Source organism: Talpa occidentalis, unplaced genomic scaffold (assembly GCF_014898055.3).
Source record: "Talpa occidentalis isolate TD23 unplaced genomic scaffold, MPIMG_talOcc4v2.1 talOcc4.17, whole genome shotgun sequence".
Classification (NCBI taxonomy): domain Eukaryota; kingdom Metazoa; phylum Chordata; class Mammalia; order Eulipotyphla; family Talpidae; genus Talpa; species Talpa occidentalis.
The window spans coordinates 15319317-15339616 of NW_023601754.1; the positions used below are offsets into that span (position 1 = coordinate 15319317).

At 44.6% G+C, this 20300-nt stretch overlaps 1 protein-coding gene across 2 annotated transcripts in view; it reads left to right on the forward strand.

Annotated features, from left to right (window-relative positions):
• The window catches only part of WWOX (WW domain containing oxidoreductase), a 403146-nt gene that overhangs the window by 328616 nt on the left and 54230 nt on the right, over positions 1 to 20300 (forward strand). Inside the window, exon 9 of one of the 2 annotated variants that reach the window (XM_054697015.1) lies at positions 15408 to 15551. The exons of the other annotated variant lie outside the window; for it this stretch is intronic. Coding sequence (XP_054552990.1) covers positions 15408 to 15461 — 54 coding nt within the window. The 3' untranslated portion in view covers positions 15462 to 15551. Of the gene's footprint in view, positions 1 to 15407; positions 15552 to 20300 lie in introns of those variants that run through there. 2 annotated transcript variants of the gene reach the window in all.

Consider the following 20300-nt stretch of genomic DNA (forward strand, 5'->3'; position numbering starts at 1 on the left):
ATGGGAGGAGTAGACCCCTTCCCTTCATTTTTTATTTCCCTGTTACTTTAAAAAAGGAGCACATATTTGTGGTCTTTGCTGCTGTTCTCCCTTCTTAGTCTTATAAACAAGTGAGCAACAAGTTGACAAAGAAGAGACAAAGGTCTTGGAAGACAAGATCCCATCTGTGATGAGCCAAAAGTGGAATTTAAAAGAGCATCCTGTCCGGGCCTCCCTGGTGGCGCTGCAGTTGAGCACTGGGCTGCGAAGCTGCCCGCAGCCTCTGCGGTGTTGGTTCGATTCCCCACCACTGGGTGAGGGTCCCACATGGCACGCTGACCTCTCCTGCCGCCCACTGCTCCCCTCAGCAGTGTACTCTGCCTTTTCTGCTCCATGCTCTGGCTCTGGGGAATTCTCTCACCTTCCCACGCTTCTGACTGTATCCAGTGTTTTTATAAATAAATAAATAAATAAATCTTTTAAAAAAAAAAAAAAGAGCATCCTGTCCACCCAATTAACATGGCCACTGTCTCGAGTCCTGATGTCTGTGTCTGATTTGATCATTGCAGTTCTGTGGAACATTCCATAGAACACTTGGCCAGTTTGCTTCCCTCTGCATTTGTGGTCCCCAAAAGCATGGACCTGCTCTGCACACCCCAAGTTCCTGATTTTCCACGGACAGCGGTCTGTTGAGTCATGTGACTGACCACTCACTTGTAAGGCCAAAACAGTGGGCTTCTCATGACAAACTTGCGGTTGCTGTGCCAGGGGGTTGGGTGGGGGGAAGCTGTGTGAAGGCTGTCAAGGGCCAGGGTCCCACATGGGACAGTTCAGCCTCCTGCCATCACTTTCCTGGGGCCCACTGCTCAGACTAGAGAGGTCACCAGTGAAGACAATGCCCTTGCTCAGCAGTTCTCTCCCTTCTGATGATCAAACCACCAAGAAGGAGAACAAAGTACTCAGAAGTCAAGACTTAAATTTTGCTAAGAGTGATGTTAGCGAAAACTTTGGAATAAGGCCCGGCAGGAATGATGGAGTAAGGCAGGCAGACTTGTGTTGGGTATGCTGTCTGCCTTGGTGAAAAATTACATTTCCACACAGGCCAAAGTGGCAGTGGTTGGGAGATGCAAAGGTGTACAGACACACTTGGGGAGTGGGCCTAATGATGCCACACAAGCACGCATCCTCTGACGGAGCCACCCTCCATCCATCTTTTGCTGTGAAACAAGATTTTCTTTCACTTTGTTTCAGAATTTGTCTTTTTCCAAGATTATTTTTCACTTTTAAAAGTATACACTTCATCTCTTCTGAGCACCCTTAGGGTGACAATGAAATTGAGCAGAAGGTGCAGAGAAGCGCCATGGGCTCCCAGCCCCCACACCTGTGCAGCCTCCCCCCGCTGTCAGCATGGCTCACCAAGGGGTTTGTATGTTACAGTCAATGACTGGTTCTTGGGCAGTAACCCAAACTGGGATCTTACATGGGGAACCCCTTGCCATTGGGCCATCAGGGGAAATCAGAGACAAAGGAGCATGTACTTAGGTCTGAGATTATAAGGTTTGCTCAATGAGGCCAAGTGATTTTAAGCTCTGAGTCTATGCGGGGTTACACCAGCAATAATATGTGTTGAAATAGTGAGGGGACATTCGGATCACTGCCCTGTGTATAGAAATAGGTAGAACCTGCACATTGCCTAGTCCATCCTTCTTTGTGTGTTTAATGAATACTTGCTTGACTGAATCTGGGCAGCCCTGGTGATTTAGAGACCCCCAGGGTGGATGCTTGACCCTGCAGGGGGAGAGCACCATCACCCTTGGTTACTTTTCACACAAGCCTGTGCAGTTTTATCACAATATTTTTTTTTTTTAAAAAAGGTGAATTATATGCACAGAGGAACCAGGACCTAGGGAAAAAAATGTCTTTCAAGGAATTTGACATATTTAATAAATCATCAAGATTGTTACCATGATGGGGAGAAAGGACATTGGTTGGACTTTCTATCACAAACTTTGTGGTTTATCCTTATAACTTTATAAATGTTCCACTATCATGAAGGAGCTTGCTTGGAGGCTTCTGGAGAGTGGAGTGGGAGCAGGCACCACTTGTCCAGGCTCCACTCAGCCTGCTCCCAGAGTTTGGGATGAATCAGCCCTGCCCCACGAGAAGCCTGGTGTGTAATGCTGTCGCCTGGAGGGCTGATGGTGTGAGGTGGAGGAAGGAAGCTGGTGGTTGAAAGGGAAGTGAGCGACACGCACAGATTGGGAGCTTTCCATGATAAGAAAAGTCCAGAATGGGGCTTGGGTGGTTTTATCTCTTCAGGAAGAGTGGGTGGCAGTGTTTGTTTCTGGTGTCCCAACATTTCTCTCTCCTTGAATACAGATGTGGCTCCCTCCATGGTCTCTCCTTCATCGGCATTGAGAGATAAGCACAATAATGATTGAGTTAAGGCTGAATATTACCAAGGCTAAAGGAATAATTCTGAGGACTTTTAATCTATTAACTATATGAGGCTCCTTAATAGTTTGGCTTAAGGCAAAAATGATTTTATTCTAGTTTCATCCTTGTTGAGTCAATAATTAACCGAGTTTGATTAAGACAGAATCTTACTGAGTATAAAAGCCAGCTGGGCCTTCCCCTTCCGCGTGAAAGATGGTGAGAACGCTTGTCTCTGAAGAGGTTGAAGTGTCCAGTTTTGAGAGAGCACTAAGTACAAGCTCTTTGCGATGGCTTTGCTGGGGGTGCAATGAGAGGCGAGGTGCCGTATCTCTGGGTTGACTAGCCCTAGTCAGAGCTCCTGGCTGCCCACAAACCCTCTTTGAAATGATCGCTCCTGTTTTCCTTTTGGCCCCTGTCCCACTTTTCCTTTTCACCTTTGTCAGTCTTTTTAAATGGGCAGGTGTGTGTGGGGGGGAAGGTAGGGATGAGTTTGAAGGGGAACAAAGTCGGCAGCGAGAGAGTGGTTTATAGTAAAGGCCTGTGGGTGCTTGGAAAGTGGGGGTGGGGACGTCACCTACATCTGAGGAGATGTGAACCCATGCCCCTAAATTGTGTGCAGTGTGGTAAACCAGTGGTACCCCAGTAAAGGGAATGAAAAGAAAGAGAAATAAGAGCTTAACACACACAAACACACCCCCCCCCCAGTAAAGGGGAAAAAAAAAAGAGACATAAGGGTTACACACACACACACACACACACATGTACGCATCCAGGCGGGACTGGGGTGGGGGGGAGGGGTTTCCTGTCCTTTGGTGAGAATTGAGTTCAGGTCCAGCCACTGACTGACTAGTGCCGGCGGGAACTTCTCCACACCAAGTTTAGCCCCTTTGGGATGAAACCCTGAGGTTCATTTTCGTACCTTTGGCTCCACTGCCAGAATTGGGCCTGTGCTTGGCACCTCTCCCATGGATGGGTTGGTGAAAAACATCAGGCGAGGCCATGTCAGTCCCGTTGTCTCTGGATGTGAGGACTTGAAGTTCACACCATGGGACCCCTCCCTCGCCTACATTGGGCTCCCTGGGATCCATTGCTCCTCAGTGCTTTGAGGCCCACAGTGTTCATTGTCTGTGAAAGGAGGCGAGGGGCGGATGCGCAGGAAGTAGGACAAGCCCTGGTGCAGGCACATGAGCAAAGGAGAACAAAGTGCATGGCAGACACGCCTGGCTACAGGCATGGTGGAGGGTTTTGGTGGGGGGTGCCACTTTGAGGGCTGCGGTTGAACCCTGAGTGACTTTTCAGCCTCGAATGGCACCAGCCTGGGTTTGCTGCCTTTTCCTGCCAGCGCCATACTGATTTCCTGCGTGAGTGTGTGCGGTCGGGAGAAGGCGGCTCTTGAATATATACATGCATTGCTTGGCCTTCAGTCTCCGCCGCGCTGGCCAAGATTCCATGGAACGGCTCCACTGCCGCCCTGTGCTGTGTTCCTCTGCACCTAACATAGCCATCATTTTGGCACTTCTTCCTCCCTCCTTGCCTCTTCATCTCTTGTTTTGTTTCGTTTTTCCTTATACCTTGCCTGTAGCTTCACTGGGTAGACCATGGCAGTATCTTACTCTGGCAGGAGGGCCGGGCGCGTGCTGCTGGGACACCTGGCTGTAACATCCGAGCTTGTCTCTGTAACCTGGGGTAGAAAGGTGACTCGCCAGAATGGACCAAATGGGGGGGGGGGCCTGTTCCATGTCATCTTGATTATTTCCGAGCAGCCTTCCAGCTGGACAAGCTTTACAGGAACACATGTGCGTCTGTGCTGGGAGCCCCAGTCACGGCATCTAATCCACAAGCTTTTTCCTCTGATGAATTATTCAGGCAGTGTTTTCCAAAATCGTCATTGATCTGTACAGACCAGGAGAGAGCATGCCTGGCAGCGCCTGAGTCCGGCCTGCCCAGAGTGAATGTTTTCTGGCTGCAGGAAATTCCAAAAGAAGGAATTCGAAGCCACTGTGTTTCTTTTGCTGGGCAGCAAGTAATGCAGGTTCCACACTTAGATTGACTGCTCTTTAGCCGGGATCAAAAGCCAGCCAGGGAAATAGGTCCAGCCTTGCTGGGCCGGAGGCAGGGGAGGCTGCTGTGCTGAGGTATTCAGCAGTGAAAGATGTGGTATAGGGTGGAGGGCAACTGAGGGCTGCGATTGAGGTTCTTAGTTAAGGCCCACAAAATTCTGAACTGTGAACAGAAAGGCCCTTCCCTCAACAGGAACTTTTTTTTTTTCCTATTTTGTATCATGAAACCACCATTAAGAGAAGCCTACCTGTCCCTTAGAAAAGCATGTCTCTTAAAAAAAGCAGACAAGCTGGTTCTGATATCTTTGTTGGTATAAACACTTCTGCCCTATTTGTAAAAATGGTCAGAGGGAAAGCCCAAGAAGACCATGCCTCTCCTGTTCTGGGTGGCACCTACCTGGGAGAACAGGAGGACATGTCTCTCAGCCTTCCCTTCTCATGGTACTGTGGCCTTCTGGCTGGCCTCCTCCCCCCAGTGGCCCAGGGCCCTGCCCAGTCATTAAAATCCCCTGGGAGATTCTCTTAAACTTGTGTTGCCTCCAGGGAATCGAAATTCCTGGTAAGAGGACATCAAGGTTCAGTTTCCCTAGGAAAGGTGCTAGTGAGTGTTTAAAACCCCAAAGCTTCTGGTCCTCAGATTTCAGGATCTGGGTGAAGAGATACTTTCTCCTAGTGTTTATATCACAAGGCTCTGAGAGTGCGATGTTGGGTGAAATCCCCTTTGCAAAAGCAAGACTGGATTCCAGTTTGGCTCCTGGGTTTAGTGTGCTGCTCCAGGAGCTAACGCTCCTCTCTCCTCCCTGTCGTGTTCTTCCTTCACTCGGGAGTACTTTGCATCACTGGACTTTGACAGTCAGCCTGCCTTTAGCTTTGCAATATTCTTTCCCCACTCCAATTTATTATTGCCATCTCATGTGCCAGCCGTACAATGCACCAGTTTAAAGTATACAGGTCGTCGGATTTCAGTCTGTTCAGAGTTGTGCCTCCATCACACTCAATTGTACATATTTATTAGCCCCGGATGATACTCCATATCCCTTAACCATCATCCCCACCCTGGGAAACCACTACCCTGGTTTCCCTCTCTCTCGGTTCACCTATTCTGAACACTTCGTATAAATGGGATTATGCAATATGTGGTCTTTTGTCAGACTTCTTTCATTTAGCATAATGTTTCCAAGGTTGATTTCCATCATAGCATAGGTCATTACTTTGTTTTTTAATGACTGCATAATATTCCATTGTGTAGATATACAGCATTTCGTCGATCCACTGATCCATGGGTTGCTTCCACTTCCCAGTTGTTATGAATAATGCAGCCACAGACATCTGTGTAAGGTTCTGATGTGGATGGTAGTTTCTTGCAGTATCGTTTCATAACCCGCCTCAGCCATATCATCTATGACCTGGGGACTGTGTCTTGAGATATCTTGTGTCATGATAAACAAATGGGTAGCTTTAGGATGGGGAGCCAGTGTATGTGGGTGACTTCTTCACCCTACACCTGTGGTTTGCCTTGAAAGGGGAGGGGCTCAACTTCTGATGTGAAGAGGGAATGCAACAAGGGTCCTATGTGGGGCCTCACTGCTTGCAGAGAGAACCAGAGGCGAGGCGAGCTTTCTAAAAAAGGCAGATGGTTGCACTCCATGATCACTACGAGGCGTCCGTGTTGTTTGTGTGATTAATGAGTCCACGTTTTTACACATCCCCATTCAGTGTCTCTGAGCCTTCTGACAACACTGTATTTCACGTGCTGCTGACTGTTTTTGAGATTTATGAGGCCTAACTTGCCAGCGATGTGTGTCTGGATTAAGGGGACCTGAGAATCACTCTTCATGTCTGACCTGAGGAAATTCCTCTAAGCGGCTTATCACAGGCGCATGCTGAGCGCATGATGGGAAGATGGGGTCTTCAGTCCCCTGGTAAAATCTGGAATCTGCTCTCATTCCATTTTCACTGACGTGACAATAAGCTAACAGACCCACAAGTCCACTTGACAGTATCTGCTGACGGCTCCATTTTTGTAAGTTTAGTTTACAACATTTATGTGCTGAAATGGTGTCTCCCCTACCCCATATGCAAGGTCTTCATTGTGGAATTAAAATACGATCTCTTATTTAAAAAAAAAAAAAAAAAAAAAACTTTGATCAAGGTGGTTTAGAGAAACTAAAGGTGCCTCTAATTTCACTCACAGCAAAGTCGCTCTTTATTTCCATTTATCATACGATCTATGTGTCATGCTTTTTGTATTCTCGTTTTTACAACTAACAGTAAAGTTCCACGTGGTTAAAAATTAAGTTTCTCTTGGAAATACAAGGTGCCCGAAAACGCTTCCCAATGTTTGTATGTGATTTCACCACCAGGGGGCATTGTGGTTTGACTGTCCTTTTCAATGGACTGCATTCTATCAGTTTGCTCAGAAAATAGAAGGCCTGGGCGTATTTCTGATTCCTCCCAAGAAGGAATCCTATCTGGAAGAGAACAGATGTCGATTCTTTTTCCTCACTAGCAAACGGTAGTGTTGTCAAATTTGCTAAACTTAGCCAGTTGAAGATTAACATGCAATATATAATATGCATGTGCCTAACGGTACAATAAATAGTAAATCACATTTTTATGCTTTCTCTGAACTTGGAAGCTGCAAGTTATTATTTTTTTTTATTCCCTGGGTGTGATGAAATAAATAACATTCAAATACATTTTAAAGATGTCAGTCAGGAAAAAAAAGTGCTTGGCAACTGTGTTTGATAGATTTCTTTTATGATTAATTCTCCTATTAAGTTTTAATGACTTTAAAGATATAAAACTAGAAACCACAAAACTAGGCATGGTTAATAAATAACTGAAATACCAGGTGTATAGAAATGCATCTGTGGAAAAATGAAGTCATATATTCTCTAGGATGTATTAGGAAACAGTTCTTTGGCAAGTCTAGAGGGTGAAGTATCTCCGAAGAGGGGGAAAGTTTAGAAGCAGTGAACTAAAGAAGATTGTTTTTCTAAAGGAAAATCCTATGAGGAAGGTACTCTCTCAGATTCGCATGTGTCAACTAAATTATTTTGTGAACCAATATTTATCAGCAAGCTTGTTGTTCTCTTGGAACGCATTTCTCCATTTCAGATCTTTAAGAATCTTTGTATAAATTTTCAAGCATTTCTCAGTGTCTTCTCATATGAGTTTCCCAGGGCTCATATGGCAGGCAAAGCCTCGTTCTGCTTTGTTGTTTTATAAATTCTCAAAGGACCAGCTGGTCCCAGAAGTGGGAATAGTGGTGACAGTGTCTTAGTAATACTATCTCCTTTTTTTCCCCCTCTTCTGCACCCAGAATTTATGAAATATGACTCAGTTCATCCTCAGGACATCTCTGTGAGTTGGGGAGGATGGAAGGATTAATTCCAGCTTGCAGAGAGCAAAAGGGAGGCTTGCCAAGGGCTGGCAGGCTTGCCCTTGATGCACAGGCTCCCCCTGTCCCAGGCCTATGAGTCTCCCTGCTGGCGGTCCCTGCTGCAGGCTCTCGGCTGGACCATTTACTTTCTAGGATATCGAAACTTAAGTTTGGTTAGAAACCAAACAAACATTAATTAATATGAATAATGACTGGGAAGAGTTGCAAGGGCCTCAGAAGAAGAATGTATAAATATATGGTTTTGCATATGCTTATGTGAATGTATCTGTGCCCAGGAAGGAGATAAATGGGGGACTTTACAGAATTCCCTCCCTCTACTTAGGCTTACTGTTACTCTTGAATCTTCTTGAACCCCCAGAGCACAATAGGTACCATTCGGAATTCCCACTAGGCAGCCCTCACTCTTCAGAACTTCAGATCTCCAGTACACAGAACTTATTTTTTAAAGCTTTTGGCCCATCCCAAATGAATAGCGTTTCCAGCCGCTACAATCCCTAGAGTGAGAAAACAGGCTATATTGTTCTTTTTTGTTTGTATTCTTTCATGCTGAGTTAACGCACTTGCCAAGAGTCCGCAGCCATTTCTGGCTTGACAAGGCCCTATTTAACTAGCCTAGTTTGTAGAATAAAGTCAGGGTCCCCCAGGTCTTCTCCACAGAGCTCAGGTCATGCTTGAGCTGGAAGAGACCAAAGAAAATAAAGAGAGTCCATTCCCTGTGTAAATCCTCCCGCTTTTTAAGGACTGGGACATTGACCTGGGCCTGGCATCTGAGCTTGGTCTAGGGCCAGACACCCAGGTGCCCTGGGTGAACTGTGGACTGGGAAGTTGCAGAGCTCTGCAACCATACTGTGGAGGCCAAGAAACTGCACCAAAAAAGAAGGCTTTTTGCTTGCTCCAAACTTGGGAAGTTGCTGGGAAGTCTGGTTAGCAAATCCCTCATTCCCAGGCCTGGCAGTATCAAGCACGTAGGCTGGAGGCTGGAAGAAACCCCAAACACTTGGCCTGGAAGAAGCAACTGCTTCCAGCTGGCCCAGGCACGATGCTTTAAAAATGACCCAGATGAACTGAGTTTTTAGAGAGAGTGGGTGGAGAGGACTCCAGGGCCATGGAGGAAGATATGGCCTTTCTCTCCGTCATCGTGAGCAATGTGATTTGGAGAGGGAAGCAGGAGATTGGCTCCACAAACCACATTTCCTTGGCCGACCTCCAGAGGAGAGAAATGATCCAGGGGGAAGGCACATCAGGTCCGGTTGGCCCCTGGCAGACCCCCCAGGCTACTGGGCCTTCTTCTGGGTGGCAGGTTGGCCTGTGCCCAAAAGAGAGTGTGTTGGCCAGGCCGGGGCTGCCTGAAGAGGAAGGGGCACTGGCTTCAAGTTTTTGAGCCATGGCTTCTGTGGATGTGAAAAGACGATATGAGACCAGAGGCAACACTCCCAGCAGCTTGGCCTCCTGCCTCCCCTGTGCACAGACAGGCTGTGCTGGCTGGCCCCTGCCCGGGACATTCTATATGGCTTTTGCCTCAGACACAAATCTGGTCAGTGACTTAGCCACTCTAAAATGTAAAGCAGCACTCTTGCTTTATCCTTACCTATGTTTTATTTTAATCCATGAAGGAGAAGAAAAACGGAGAAAGGAAAATCTAAGCATTCTTCTTCATTCCCTCTGCCCTGAGAAGGTGTGGCCAGCACCTCCAAAGATACTTCTACTCCCCTTCCCCCTCAAATGTGTGTAGGCACATGGAGAGCACACACCCCTTTCTGAAGCTGCCTGGATCCATGACACTGCCTTGGTGAGGTCAGGGAAGCGGTAGCTGGTTGGCCCTGCTCAGAAGGTCTGCCCATCCCATGTGATGGGCTCTTTCCTCACCCAGGAGCGGCTTCACTTTTCCTCCTTAAGCCCAGGTTCTTGTCACTTGCACTGCTGTTGCTGTGAAGCCCCGAAGCTGAGACTTTGTAGTGAGGGCGCATCGTGCTGGTCAATGGATAGACATCCAGAGCAGACCACCCGTGTCAGGACCCAGAGTCCGTGGAGGGGAGACCCTCGTGAGGTCTGTGTATTGACTCTCTTTTTGTAAGAGACACGATTAATTGTAATCCATATATCTATCATCGATCTATCTATCTATCTATCTATCTATCTATCTATCTATCTATCTATCTATCTATCTATCTATCTCTTTACATTCGGACAAGCACCATAGACTAGATTTCGCATTGGACATGTAAACTGTGCCCAGGAAACATTGCTGTTTATTTTAACCAGCTGACCCCCAGGAATTAAAAAAAAAAAAAAAAGGAAACAAACGGTGTTACTGACAAGCAATAGGCTATTCCATTTTGTACCTCACAGACACTTTACAGCTCTGGCCTTTCTAGGGAACACTTTGGAATACTTCGAGTCCAGTTGGTCCATAAAAAGCCGTCTGTGTTTTTATGTCTTGGAGATATAGCATGTCATATTAGGTATCTTATCCTTGAGGAGACAGCAGGCGACACCAATGTCACCCACGTACCACTCCCAACCCCCTTTGAGAAATGTTACCGTGCATTCTCTAGCCATTGCAGCGCTGCACTTGGTGATGTATGCCCTCAGCTCTTGTCTGGAGCAGGTTTGGATGTTAATTCCATTGTGGGAATGGAACCATCTTGCTACTCTGTGGTAAGTTGAAGCTGCTCTACAGGATGCCTAGGAAGCAGAGCCAATTCCACCTCAGCCCCCACCCCCTCATCCTACTTCGCTTGGCAATGGGTGGAGGGACCTCTGAACCCTCACCTTTTTAGACTGCACAAAAGGGCAGGTTGACTCACCTTGCCTCAACAACAGGGTGTCTGTATGTTTTCTAGACTCTGTATCTCCCCCCTAGTTTTTATTTCTCAAAGCAATTTTTGTATCAGAAACAAGATCCAGAGTGTAATAATGCTGCCCACTTCTCATGTGTTAGCTAAAGCTGACTGTGCCCTCCCTGACAAATGAACAGAAGAGCTGGTGGCCCTAGTGAGGGTAGAAAGGAGTTTGAAAGTGGGGCTGGGAGGCTGACAGGAAGCTGTGTGTGGTTAGGTAACTTTCACAGGCCTGGTCAACTGCAACTTGGCTGTGGATGCAAGAGACTGGCAAAAGCTTTGGGTGAGAATCATTTGGCTCCATGGAATCTGTAATGAGCAATACTGCGTATTTTTACTCACAGATTGGATGCCAAGATCCTTTATGTCAGTAAACTTTATAAAAAAGTACTTATGTAGGGCCTCCCTGGTGGCACAAGGGGTTAAGCGCAGCACTATGAAGCTATCCACAGCCACTGCAGCATGAGTTCAATCCCTGGCCAGCCAGGGAACTACCCACATGGCGAGGCAGACCTCTCCTATCCCGCCCGCTGCCCCCCTCAGCAGTGTATTTCAGTAGATCTGCCTCTAATGCTCCCCACTCTGTCTCTGGTGAATCCTCTCACCCCCTGCACCTCTGGCCTGTACCCCAGTTCTTGTATGCATAAATAAATAAATCTTTTTTATAAAAAGTACATACGTATATTAACATGCAAGCTTTCAATTTTGGAGAGCCAGTTGTTAACCATTTACCAGAACACTGGCTTCACTTCAGTCAGCTGCCCTCTCGCTGGATTCATGGACTTGGCAGCACAATCACGCTTGCTCCAATGCCTGGCGTAAAGTGGCAAAGACAGCCTTGGTCACAGACCCTTCCTTGTCACCATTGGAGGGAGCACGATGACATGAGCCAAAGTGGCATGTCCAACAGCGAACTCACCCGGTATAATGGGCTGCTGGTGAGCCTGGTTAAAGCTGCGTGTCTGTACTCCCGGGTGTTAATGCTCAGAGAGCAGAAATGTTTTATGGCTGGGAAATTGTAGATCCTCTCCTTTCTGTGATATTTATGGCCTTTCCGTCAGCCCATACAAGAATCAGGAGGAGGCAGGGAGGCTGTAGTTAATGTAAAGGCGGCTCGTTGCTCCCACCACATCCCCACCCCACATCATCTCCAAAGGCAATCAGGGACCCTCCAGGTCCCCTTAAATCAAGCTGTGTAGCAACTGAACTCTTGAGAGCTCTGAAATCAGAAATATCTACCTGAAAATAGAAGGGGAATGAGGCAGCCCTGTGCCATCCTGTGGGATGACTCTGGGGTCTTGGCAGAGCTATGACACTGCGGGTGTGGCCGACTTGAAGGGCAGCTGTACCTTTGAGACCAGGGTTTCTATGCCCCTATCTCTTCCCTAAAAAAAGCCCAGTCCCATTGAACAAGATGGTTTCAAAGCAATTGCAGAACCTCCCACTCACACATCCTTCTTTATTTCTTGTTATTCTAGGTGAGTACTGCATCCAGACAGAGGTTGCCAATAAAGTTTATTGTAGGAGCAAAGTGTCAATATCTGTAGTACCCCCCGCCTAGGGTGCTTGTAATTAAAATGCCACAGATAGTCTGGGAGAGGCATGAAAATTTGATGGCAAATTGATTTCAGGTTCATCTTGAAATTTGTCCTCAGCTGGACTCGATACTCCTGGCAGACGTGGGATCGCTTTTGTCAGGAGGGCCTGCTAGGATGAGACAGAGATGTCTTGATCTGAATATTAAACACTCCACGCTGGTTATGACAGCTCATCCTTCCAGTGCTGGAGCATGCAGCCACCTCCCTCCACGCTTTTCTCCACTGAATGCATGTGGTGGGATCACGTAGATCTACTTTACATATGAAAAGAAGTTGTAGCAAACTTGCTGGGCACAAGAAATAAAGAATTTTAGAAACATGGGTGCCAAACACACAGGATTCTATCCAACTCTAAACTTAGAAGTGCTACATGCATCTAATGATGGCCAAGAGGAGGTAATCAAGTATCGCGGCCACAGAGTGTCTCCTCTAAACAGTGTATTGCAAAGAGGGAAGAAGCCATCTAAGTGGGAGATGGAACCCCAATATTCAACATTATCAGCTGCTGGTTCCTGTAAACTTGCCTTTATGCATCAAATTATAAGAACCATCATTCTTAAATATCATTCATGCGGAAAAGCGCAATGCAGACAATAGAATCTTAAAAGTATATTTAATTTCAGAATTTAATTTGCAAAAGGTTTGAGGGAAAAACAACATTGAGTTTTGAGTGTTTTCAGCTGAAAAAGATGTTCAGTTTAATTAGATGTGTTCAAAAAAACCCATTTTATGATGTGAATTACTTGGCACTTAATTATATTTAATTTAGTATTCAAGGTACGATTGGAAATGGAGTTTGGAAGAGCAGTGCTCAAGTGATATGCATTCCTTCATTCATTTATCAAAAAAGCATTTTCTCAAGGTGGGAAACAAAACAGGATGAGAAGATATTTCTAGGTGGGACTTGAGTGAGACGCCATAGTGGGCCGTCAGGCCATTGTGTGTAAATAAAGCACAATAGATTAAATGTTTGAACTAGTGATGCCAAAATCTGTCCAACTGGCTTTAAAATAAATGAAGAACATTATTCTTCATTTATTATTTCATTATTTAATGTTTAGAACACATCTAAATATTGCAAAATATCTTTTGCAGCAGAAACTTCAAAATAAAATCAGGCGCCATTCCCTCCACTTCCTAAGATAACCCTCTACTTGGCCACACTTGGTGGAAGCTTCTAGATCCATGCCTGACCCTCCCCTGCAGTCACAGGGACTACAGCCCATCAGTAACAAGAGCTCAGCATATGCTCGAGGGTCATCAAAGTCGCTCCTTTGCTCATTCCGGAGATATTTATGGATCTTTTATTAGGACAGTTTTTATGGCCCAAGATTAAAAGTTAAAGTTAAATAGTAAAAGTAATGAAGATGTGCCTTCGGAGGATCCACCTGGTTTGTGTTTTCATTCCACCCGTTCGTCACGGCACATTGGATTTTGATGACAGCGTTTAGCAGAAGAAGAAGGAGGATGCTTCAAATCATTTTTGGAAGGAGGAGAGGGTATGAATTAGCAAATTATTCAAATAAATTACACGCCAAAGATGCCCATTTATATCTTCTGTATAAGTAGTAGGCTATTCTTTTCCAATACTGAATAATTTTGTGGCAACTTTGTCATTCTCAGGAAGCACCGTGAGTAACATTTGATAAAAGATTTAATTATTTGCTGATAGAAAATGAATGTGGAGATATTGTGTCCCCAGCCCTAGTGGGAATGTTTGTGAGAGGAGAAATCAGTTGAAAGTGACACTTCATGAGACTCATCCAAGAGTTTCTTTCAGATTCTGAAGTATCTTATCATGAGGATGTTTCTGTTGGGCAGGGACCTTGGGTACAAATTTACAATAACACATCACGTGATGGTGAATCAGTGATCTAGTGAAGGGTTCTGGCCTCGAATATGGATTTCCTGTGAATTCCACTGATATTTATGGATGCTGGGAATGGGGATGAATAAAGAGGATTCTGTGGTCAAAATTATTTCAGAAATGCAGTACTTATCAGAGCCTATGATAGGCAAATATCAGATGCTTCTCTAAGTGGGGCAAAGAATAATTACACTTTCCAATCTTACATGATCATTTGTAAATGATGCCCAGATTTTATTATTGCATGTCCTCTGGGATGGCATTATGTGTAACCTAGGGAATAGATAGTGCTGTTTTCCAAACTGTTACCAGTTTGCTCCCAATTTTCCCCACTTTTATCATTTTCTGGGATCAGTCTTCTTTGGAACATCCTTCAAGAGACTTTCTTTACTCACAGAGGAGTTCATTACAAGTCCTGATTCACACAATATTATAAAGATTTATGATATGAAAGTTTTCCTGCCACACAATATCTATTTTTATTTTTTTTGTTAATGGAATGTCTCAAAATCATCCAATCCATAATATCACTAAAGCATTTTCAAAGACTTTCCTCTATTTATAGAGCCCTCAAATATCAGACAAAAATGTTAGAATGACTTTCAGAAACAGCAAAGGTAGTCTGTATTGTATTCTGAAAGAAGCCGATTTTAATATCTTTACCGAGGCACTTGTTCTGGCTCCCTCCTTTAGTAATTAGATAATTATGTATAATTAGCACACTAATTATGTGCAACAGCTGCAGTTGAGTGTGTATGTGTGCAACTGCTTGGAAACAGCTTGTGAGTTCACTATCAGACCTGGGTACCTCTCTGCTAGGCATGTTTTCTAGATTTTTGTCCTCGAGTGTTGCTGAAGAGCTAAAGAGCAGGGCATTGAACTGAAAAGGAAAATGTTGACTTGAGCCTGTCTGCTCTCAGCTCCACTGTTGAGCTTAGAGAAGGCGTCAACACCTGGCTCTGATCACAGGGTCTTTGCCAGCTATCATGCATCCTAGGTCATGCCTGCCCCAGGGCCAGACAGTGTGGGTGCCCCAAGCATTTAAAAAAAGCACGTAGTGTTGACTAAAGGCTTGTTCTACATTAAGTACAATGAGCAGTTAGAAAAACAAGATATATAGGGTGGTTTCCTTGTTATGTAAAAACATAGGCATAGAAAATGGATTAACATAAATACTGTTATTCTAAGTTCACTGCCTGTCTTCCTCCATTTGCTCTACAGATATTGAGGAGATACCCATTTGCAGCACTCAACATACTGAGTCCAGGAACATAGCTTGTTTTGGGGAGATAAGAAATTTTTGTTATTAAAATTGTTTTGCCTGTACTAAGCATTTTCCAAAATGAATTTGTTTTTTATAACCAGAAAAAAAAAAAAAAGCCTTCCAATTGTGTATAGGAGTTCAAGAGATTATAATTTCATAATACACCTAAGGCTGGGCACATAGTAGGGGCTGGGGTAGTATTGATCCAGTTAAATGGAATTGCATTTACCTTTGAATGCAACACTGAGACACCAGCTCTTTTTATTTACTTACTTTGAATGATCCCTATGGCCTGCTGAGCTTTTGTTTCCCTGGAAGTACCCTCAGAGAGGGATGGGTGACTTGTCCACCTGGGGACTTGCTGGGAGACCAGTTGACAATGTCATGCAGCCTCTGCTCTTCCCAGCTCTGAATAGCCCTGCAGTGCCTAGGGGAGAAGGGAGACTTCTAACAGCTGATCACACTAGCTCTCCCCATCTCCCTGCCTGGCCCCTTCCCTCCTGCACCTGCCTTCACACCTGCCAGACTCCCTGCTCAGGAGCCTGCCTGCTCAGCACTTCAGGCACAGTTTCTTCCATAAAGGTGGCTTTGCAGAGGGCAGAGGGTCCTCTTCCAAGTCAGTCAGCACTTTCACTTTAGGAAAAAAAAGCAGAAAAGAATAAAACTCTCTAATCTTGGTGTCCTGGCAAAGGAAAAAGACTCCTGACAGTGAACCATCTTTAGCAAGCAAGAATTTTTTGCTTTGTTAGGACTCTTTCTCTCTCTTCCTTTCTCTATTCTCTTTCTCTCCTTTCTCCCCGACCTGCATCTCTCTCCCTTTCTCCCTCTTTTATTACATTTTTTTCACATTCAATAGTAGCCACTACTCACCACCACCTGGCAAATGAATAGCAAGAGACAAAGTTCCCTGTCCTCCCCCTTTGCTTCTGCGTTCCCAAGTCTGCTCCCAGCCCATGGTCACTGCTGACAGTCCTCCAGGAGCCCTTCACAGGACTCCAAGCTCTTCCATCTGCAAAGGGACATCTGTGGCAGCACAGGGAGGATTTTCCGTTCGCTTTTCCAAGAAGGCTGCCCTTTCTATGTGTTGTGCACTGCCCCCTGACCAGTGCATCACAGGCGCCCCTCCAGGTCAATAGATAAGAACAACTAGCTCATGTTTTCTAATAGTTGTATAATATTCCCTAGTGTGGATACTCCAGGATTTACTGCAATGGCACCTCCAACCATTTGCTTTCTCATGTTCAGAGCTTTCAGGACATTTGGACATATTTTAGAATATTGACATTATCTCTGTAAATGTAAAAGCTCAGATTCCCACTAGAAAGTCTGAATATTACAAATGTCCTGCACACTTGCCCTGTTTGGACACTCTTGGTCCCCAAACATTGTCTGTGTTTTCACATGTGCTGACTCCTTTTCTCTGAGCCCTTCCTGCATGTCTGTGGAATTTATGTATTTTTTTTTCCATAGGCAAAAGTCCAGCTGAAAGAATAGAATACTTATTTAGCATAATTTAAACATGAGGGTTTTCTAATGCTACTTCCATTTAAATAATTCAAAACTCCGTTGCAAGGTGTCTGGATACTAGGGGAAGAGAGCTGTTAATGGTACATCATTGAGACTGAAGACAAACCATACTGTTCCGTCTGCAGTCAAGAAAGATGAGGAAAAGATCAAGATTGAACATTGTCATCAATGGTGTCATGTTTTCTGAGTTGTCTGTTGGCTCCTTTCTGGAAGCATAGGTCTGACTCCTGAGAAATAATTGTTCCTCCTAAAGGAATGGTGAATTTAAAACGGTTTTAATTTTAACTGCATTATTTGTTTGCCTTACATATTTTTTAAAGTTTTATGAAAACATCTTACATACATTTCTTATTTATGAAATCAGGTCACCCATCCTTCAACTAGATAGCAGGTAACACAGAATATTAAAATCTCACCCTGCATTTATAGCAGCATGAGTGATTCTTCTGAAATTGACTTATAAGGGAGCTTCTCACTTATTATTAAATTACCTTTTCCTCAAAATATTTATCAGATGTAACTTGATGCCCAAATTTTTCTTTTCTCGTTAAACTAGGTGTTTGTATTCCCGCGCTCGCGCTCTCTCTCTCTCTCTCTCTCTCTCTCTCTCTCTCACCCCTTTATTCTAGATTCCCTACAATATTTTAACATTTTAAGCATCCACAAAAAAGCAAAAGAACAAGGAATAGAAAATTTAGTGAAAAATTGAAATTATTTCTAACTGTGTTTAAATATCAATGCTGTTAAACTCTTAGCTTATGTATTTATGGTTGTGTGATATCACTATGGCATTCTAATGAATATGTGCTGAATTATGCGGGATCCAGTGGGGAATGCGAATGGATTTGAATTCTGTTACTGTCATGCTGTGGTCCAGAGATACGAAAATGGAAGTATCCCTCTGCATTGGCACACCTGCCACGTGTCCTCGGCGTTTGCTGCTCTTGTGTACGTTGTGTGAGCTGGTGACTGGGGAAGGTGATGCCTTGAGTACATGTCAGGACAGGTGTTAAAAAAAATAAACTCAGGTCACTATGAAGCTGTGTGACTTGGCTCATGGGTCTTCTCTCATATGCACTGAGAGCAACGTTGTACACCCTTCCCACACACACCCCCTTATTCTGAATGCCTAACTTTAAGTAAAATGACTGGGGTCCCTTATTACTTAGTTTTATTCTTACTGGGGAGTGAGCGTGTGTGTGCATAACAGAGAGTGAAAAGAGAAGGGCTGTCCTGAGTTTGAATTCAGGCTTCTTCCACGCCAGTTCTATGCCCTGGATCCAGGTAATCCAATACTTTCCTCCCACTGAATGGGAACAAATAATATATGCTTTCCAAGATACCTGTAGGTTCACATGCAGTGTGTACTGATGGGCTATCAATTAAATGCCTGTTATAAGAGGAGCTTAACACAAATTAGTCCTCGTGACTGTTTGTGCCATTATTATTATCAGTAATGTTGTCTTTATGTAAAAACACATGCTGTTCCCTTAGGAGTAGTTATTTTCTCTTTCCATTTTCACACAATGCACACAATGGAAACATCATTTCCGTATCAGTGATATGTAGAGTTCATTCGTTTAAGAATTACTAACCCGTGGCCTCTGTGTACCTGGCACGGCCCAAGACCCCGGGAAACAGCAGCCACCACACTTAGCAAGTTCCTGTCCTCACCGTCCAAAGGAGTGGACACAGATCGCGGTTGGTCAGGGGATGGATTCTTATGAAAAGACAAGTGTGCCCCTGCCTGCAGAGAGGTGCCAATCTTGCCTCCTATGAGGAGTTTGGCTCCAGGGCAGAAGTTTTCCTTCAAGGGGTGGTGAGGAAAGACATTGCTCATGGTTTTACCATGGGTAAGATGGTGGCTTTCCAGGGCTCTGTGCTTGCTGGTAGCTCTCCAGGGCATGCTATTTTGGGCTGTGTTCTTCTACCTCTAGGAAACAGTGGTCTGGGCTTTACAGAGACTCCTGCTGAAAACTCTGTCACTGTTCTCTGAGCTAGATTTCTCATCCCTCCCCCAAGTCAATCAGTCTAACCTTATTGAGCTTTATGAGCTTTATTTTTTCCTAGTTTCATCTTATAACATAGGTTAAGATACTGATATAGTTTTTGAAGCAGGACTGATGGGCTCTGCTTATTAGCTTTGTGGTCCCTGTGTGTCTCGCTCATCTGTAGGATGGGGATCACTAGCACCAGCCTCATCAAGCTGTGAGGGTTAAGATTTTGATGATAAAATACCCTAGGTAAAACCCAGGACATTGTGAGCAATACATGACTCTGATATAGCTCTTATTAGTATGTGCATTATTCTGACAATATTCACCCTTAAGATAATCATTTTCATCACATTTTGGCTTAGTTCCACTTTCCCTCTCATTCTGTCCTCTCTCCCTTGCCCCCCTACCTGCCCCAATAAGCACCTCCATGTGAGGTAAGACATGTTGATAGTCTAATGTTCCTAAATGTTTTCTTTATATCTGTAGGTAGGTAGGTAGATAGATGGATATCCCATATGGGTGTACACATAGATATATTTACGTATTTGGAGATTTTGAGTTGTTTTTTTTTTTTTTCTTTTTGGTAGTTGTGCTTGATATAAACCTACAGTCTTCTGTGCACACTGTTTTGTATCTTTCTTCTCACATGAAGGCATGGTATTCTCTCATGTGGACAGGCCATGATTTATGCAGTCATTTCCCCATATGGAGCATATTGAAGGACATCCATTTAGTTTCCAAAGGCTTCTCCCCATGCTCCCGCCCAGCCACAAATAGTGATACAATAAGCAGCTCTGTTCATCTGTCCAGACTGATGCTTTTATTCCTAGGGGATGGATTCCCAGGTGTGGGGTTGCTGGGCCAGACTCTAAATTTTTTAAATGGATTTTTATCAATCTAATGGATTGTGCTAAAGAGAGCCAAAGACTTGATAGAAACACTCAACTGAGAGTGAATTTTTTTAGATGTAAGAGTGAATGATAATTAAGAGTCCACACATTAAAAAAAAAGTAATGTGACCAGCATTTCACAGTATTAATTGATTATCATGTCTAGAAGACGTTGATTCCAATATTTGAGCTTGAGGCAGCAGGTGGAAACGCTACCAGTTTCATGTACCATATTTTACACACAAGTATCAGAATCTACCTAGCTGACTGTCGATAATATTTTGGTAGAACAAAGGTAGCTATGCGTCACCTCTGATGCCAAACACAAAGGGAAGGGGCAAGAGTAGAGGCAAAGCAGCAGGTGGACCCTGGTCGGCAGGTAATGTTTCTAAGGAGGGAAAGCTCATGCATCCCTGCGTTTGCCTGACTGTATCAG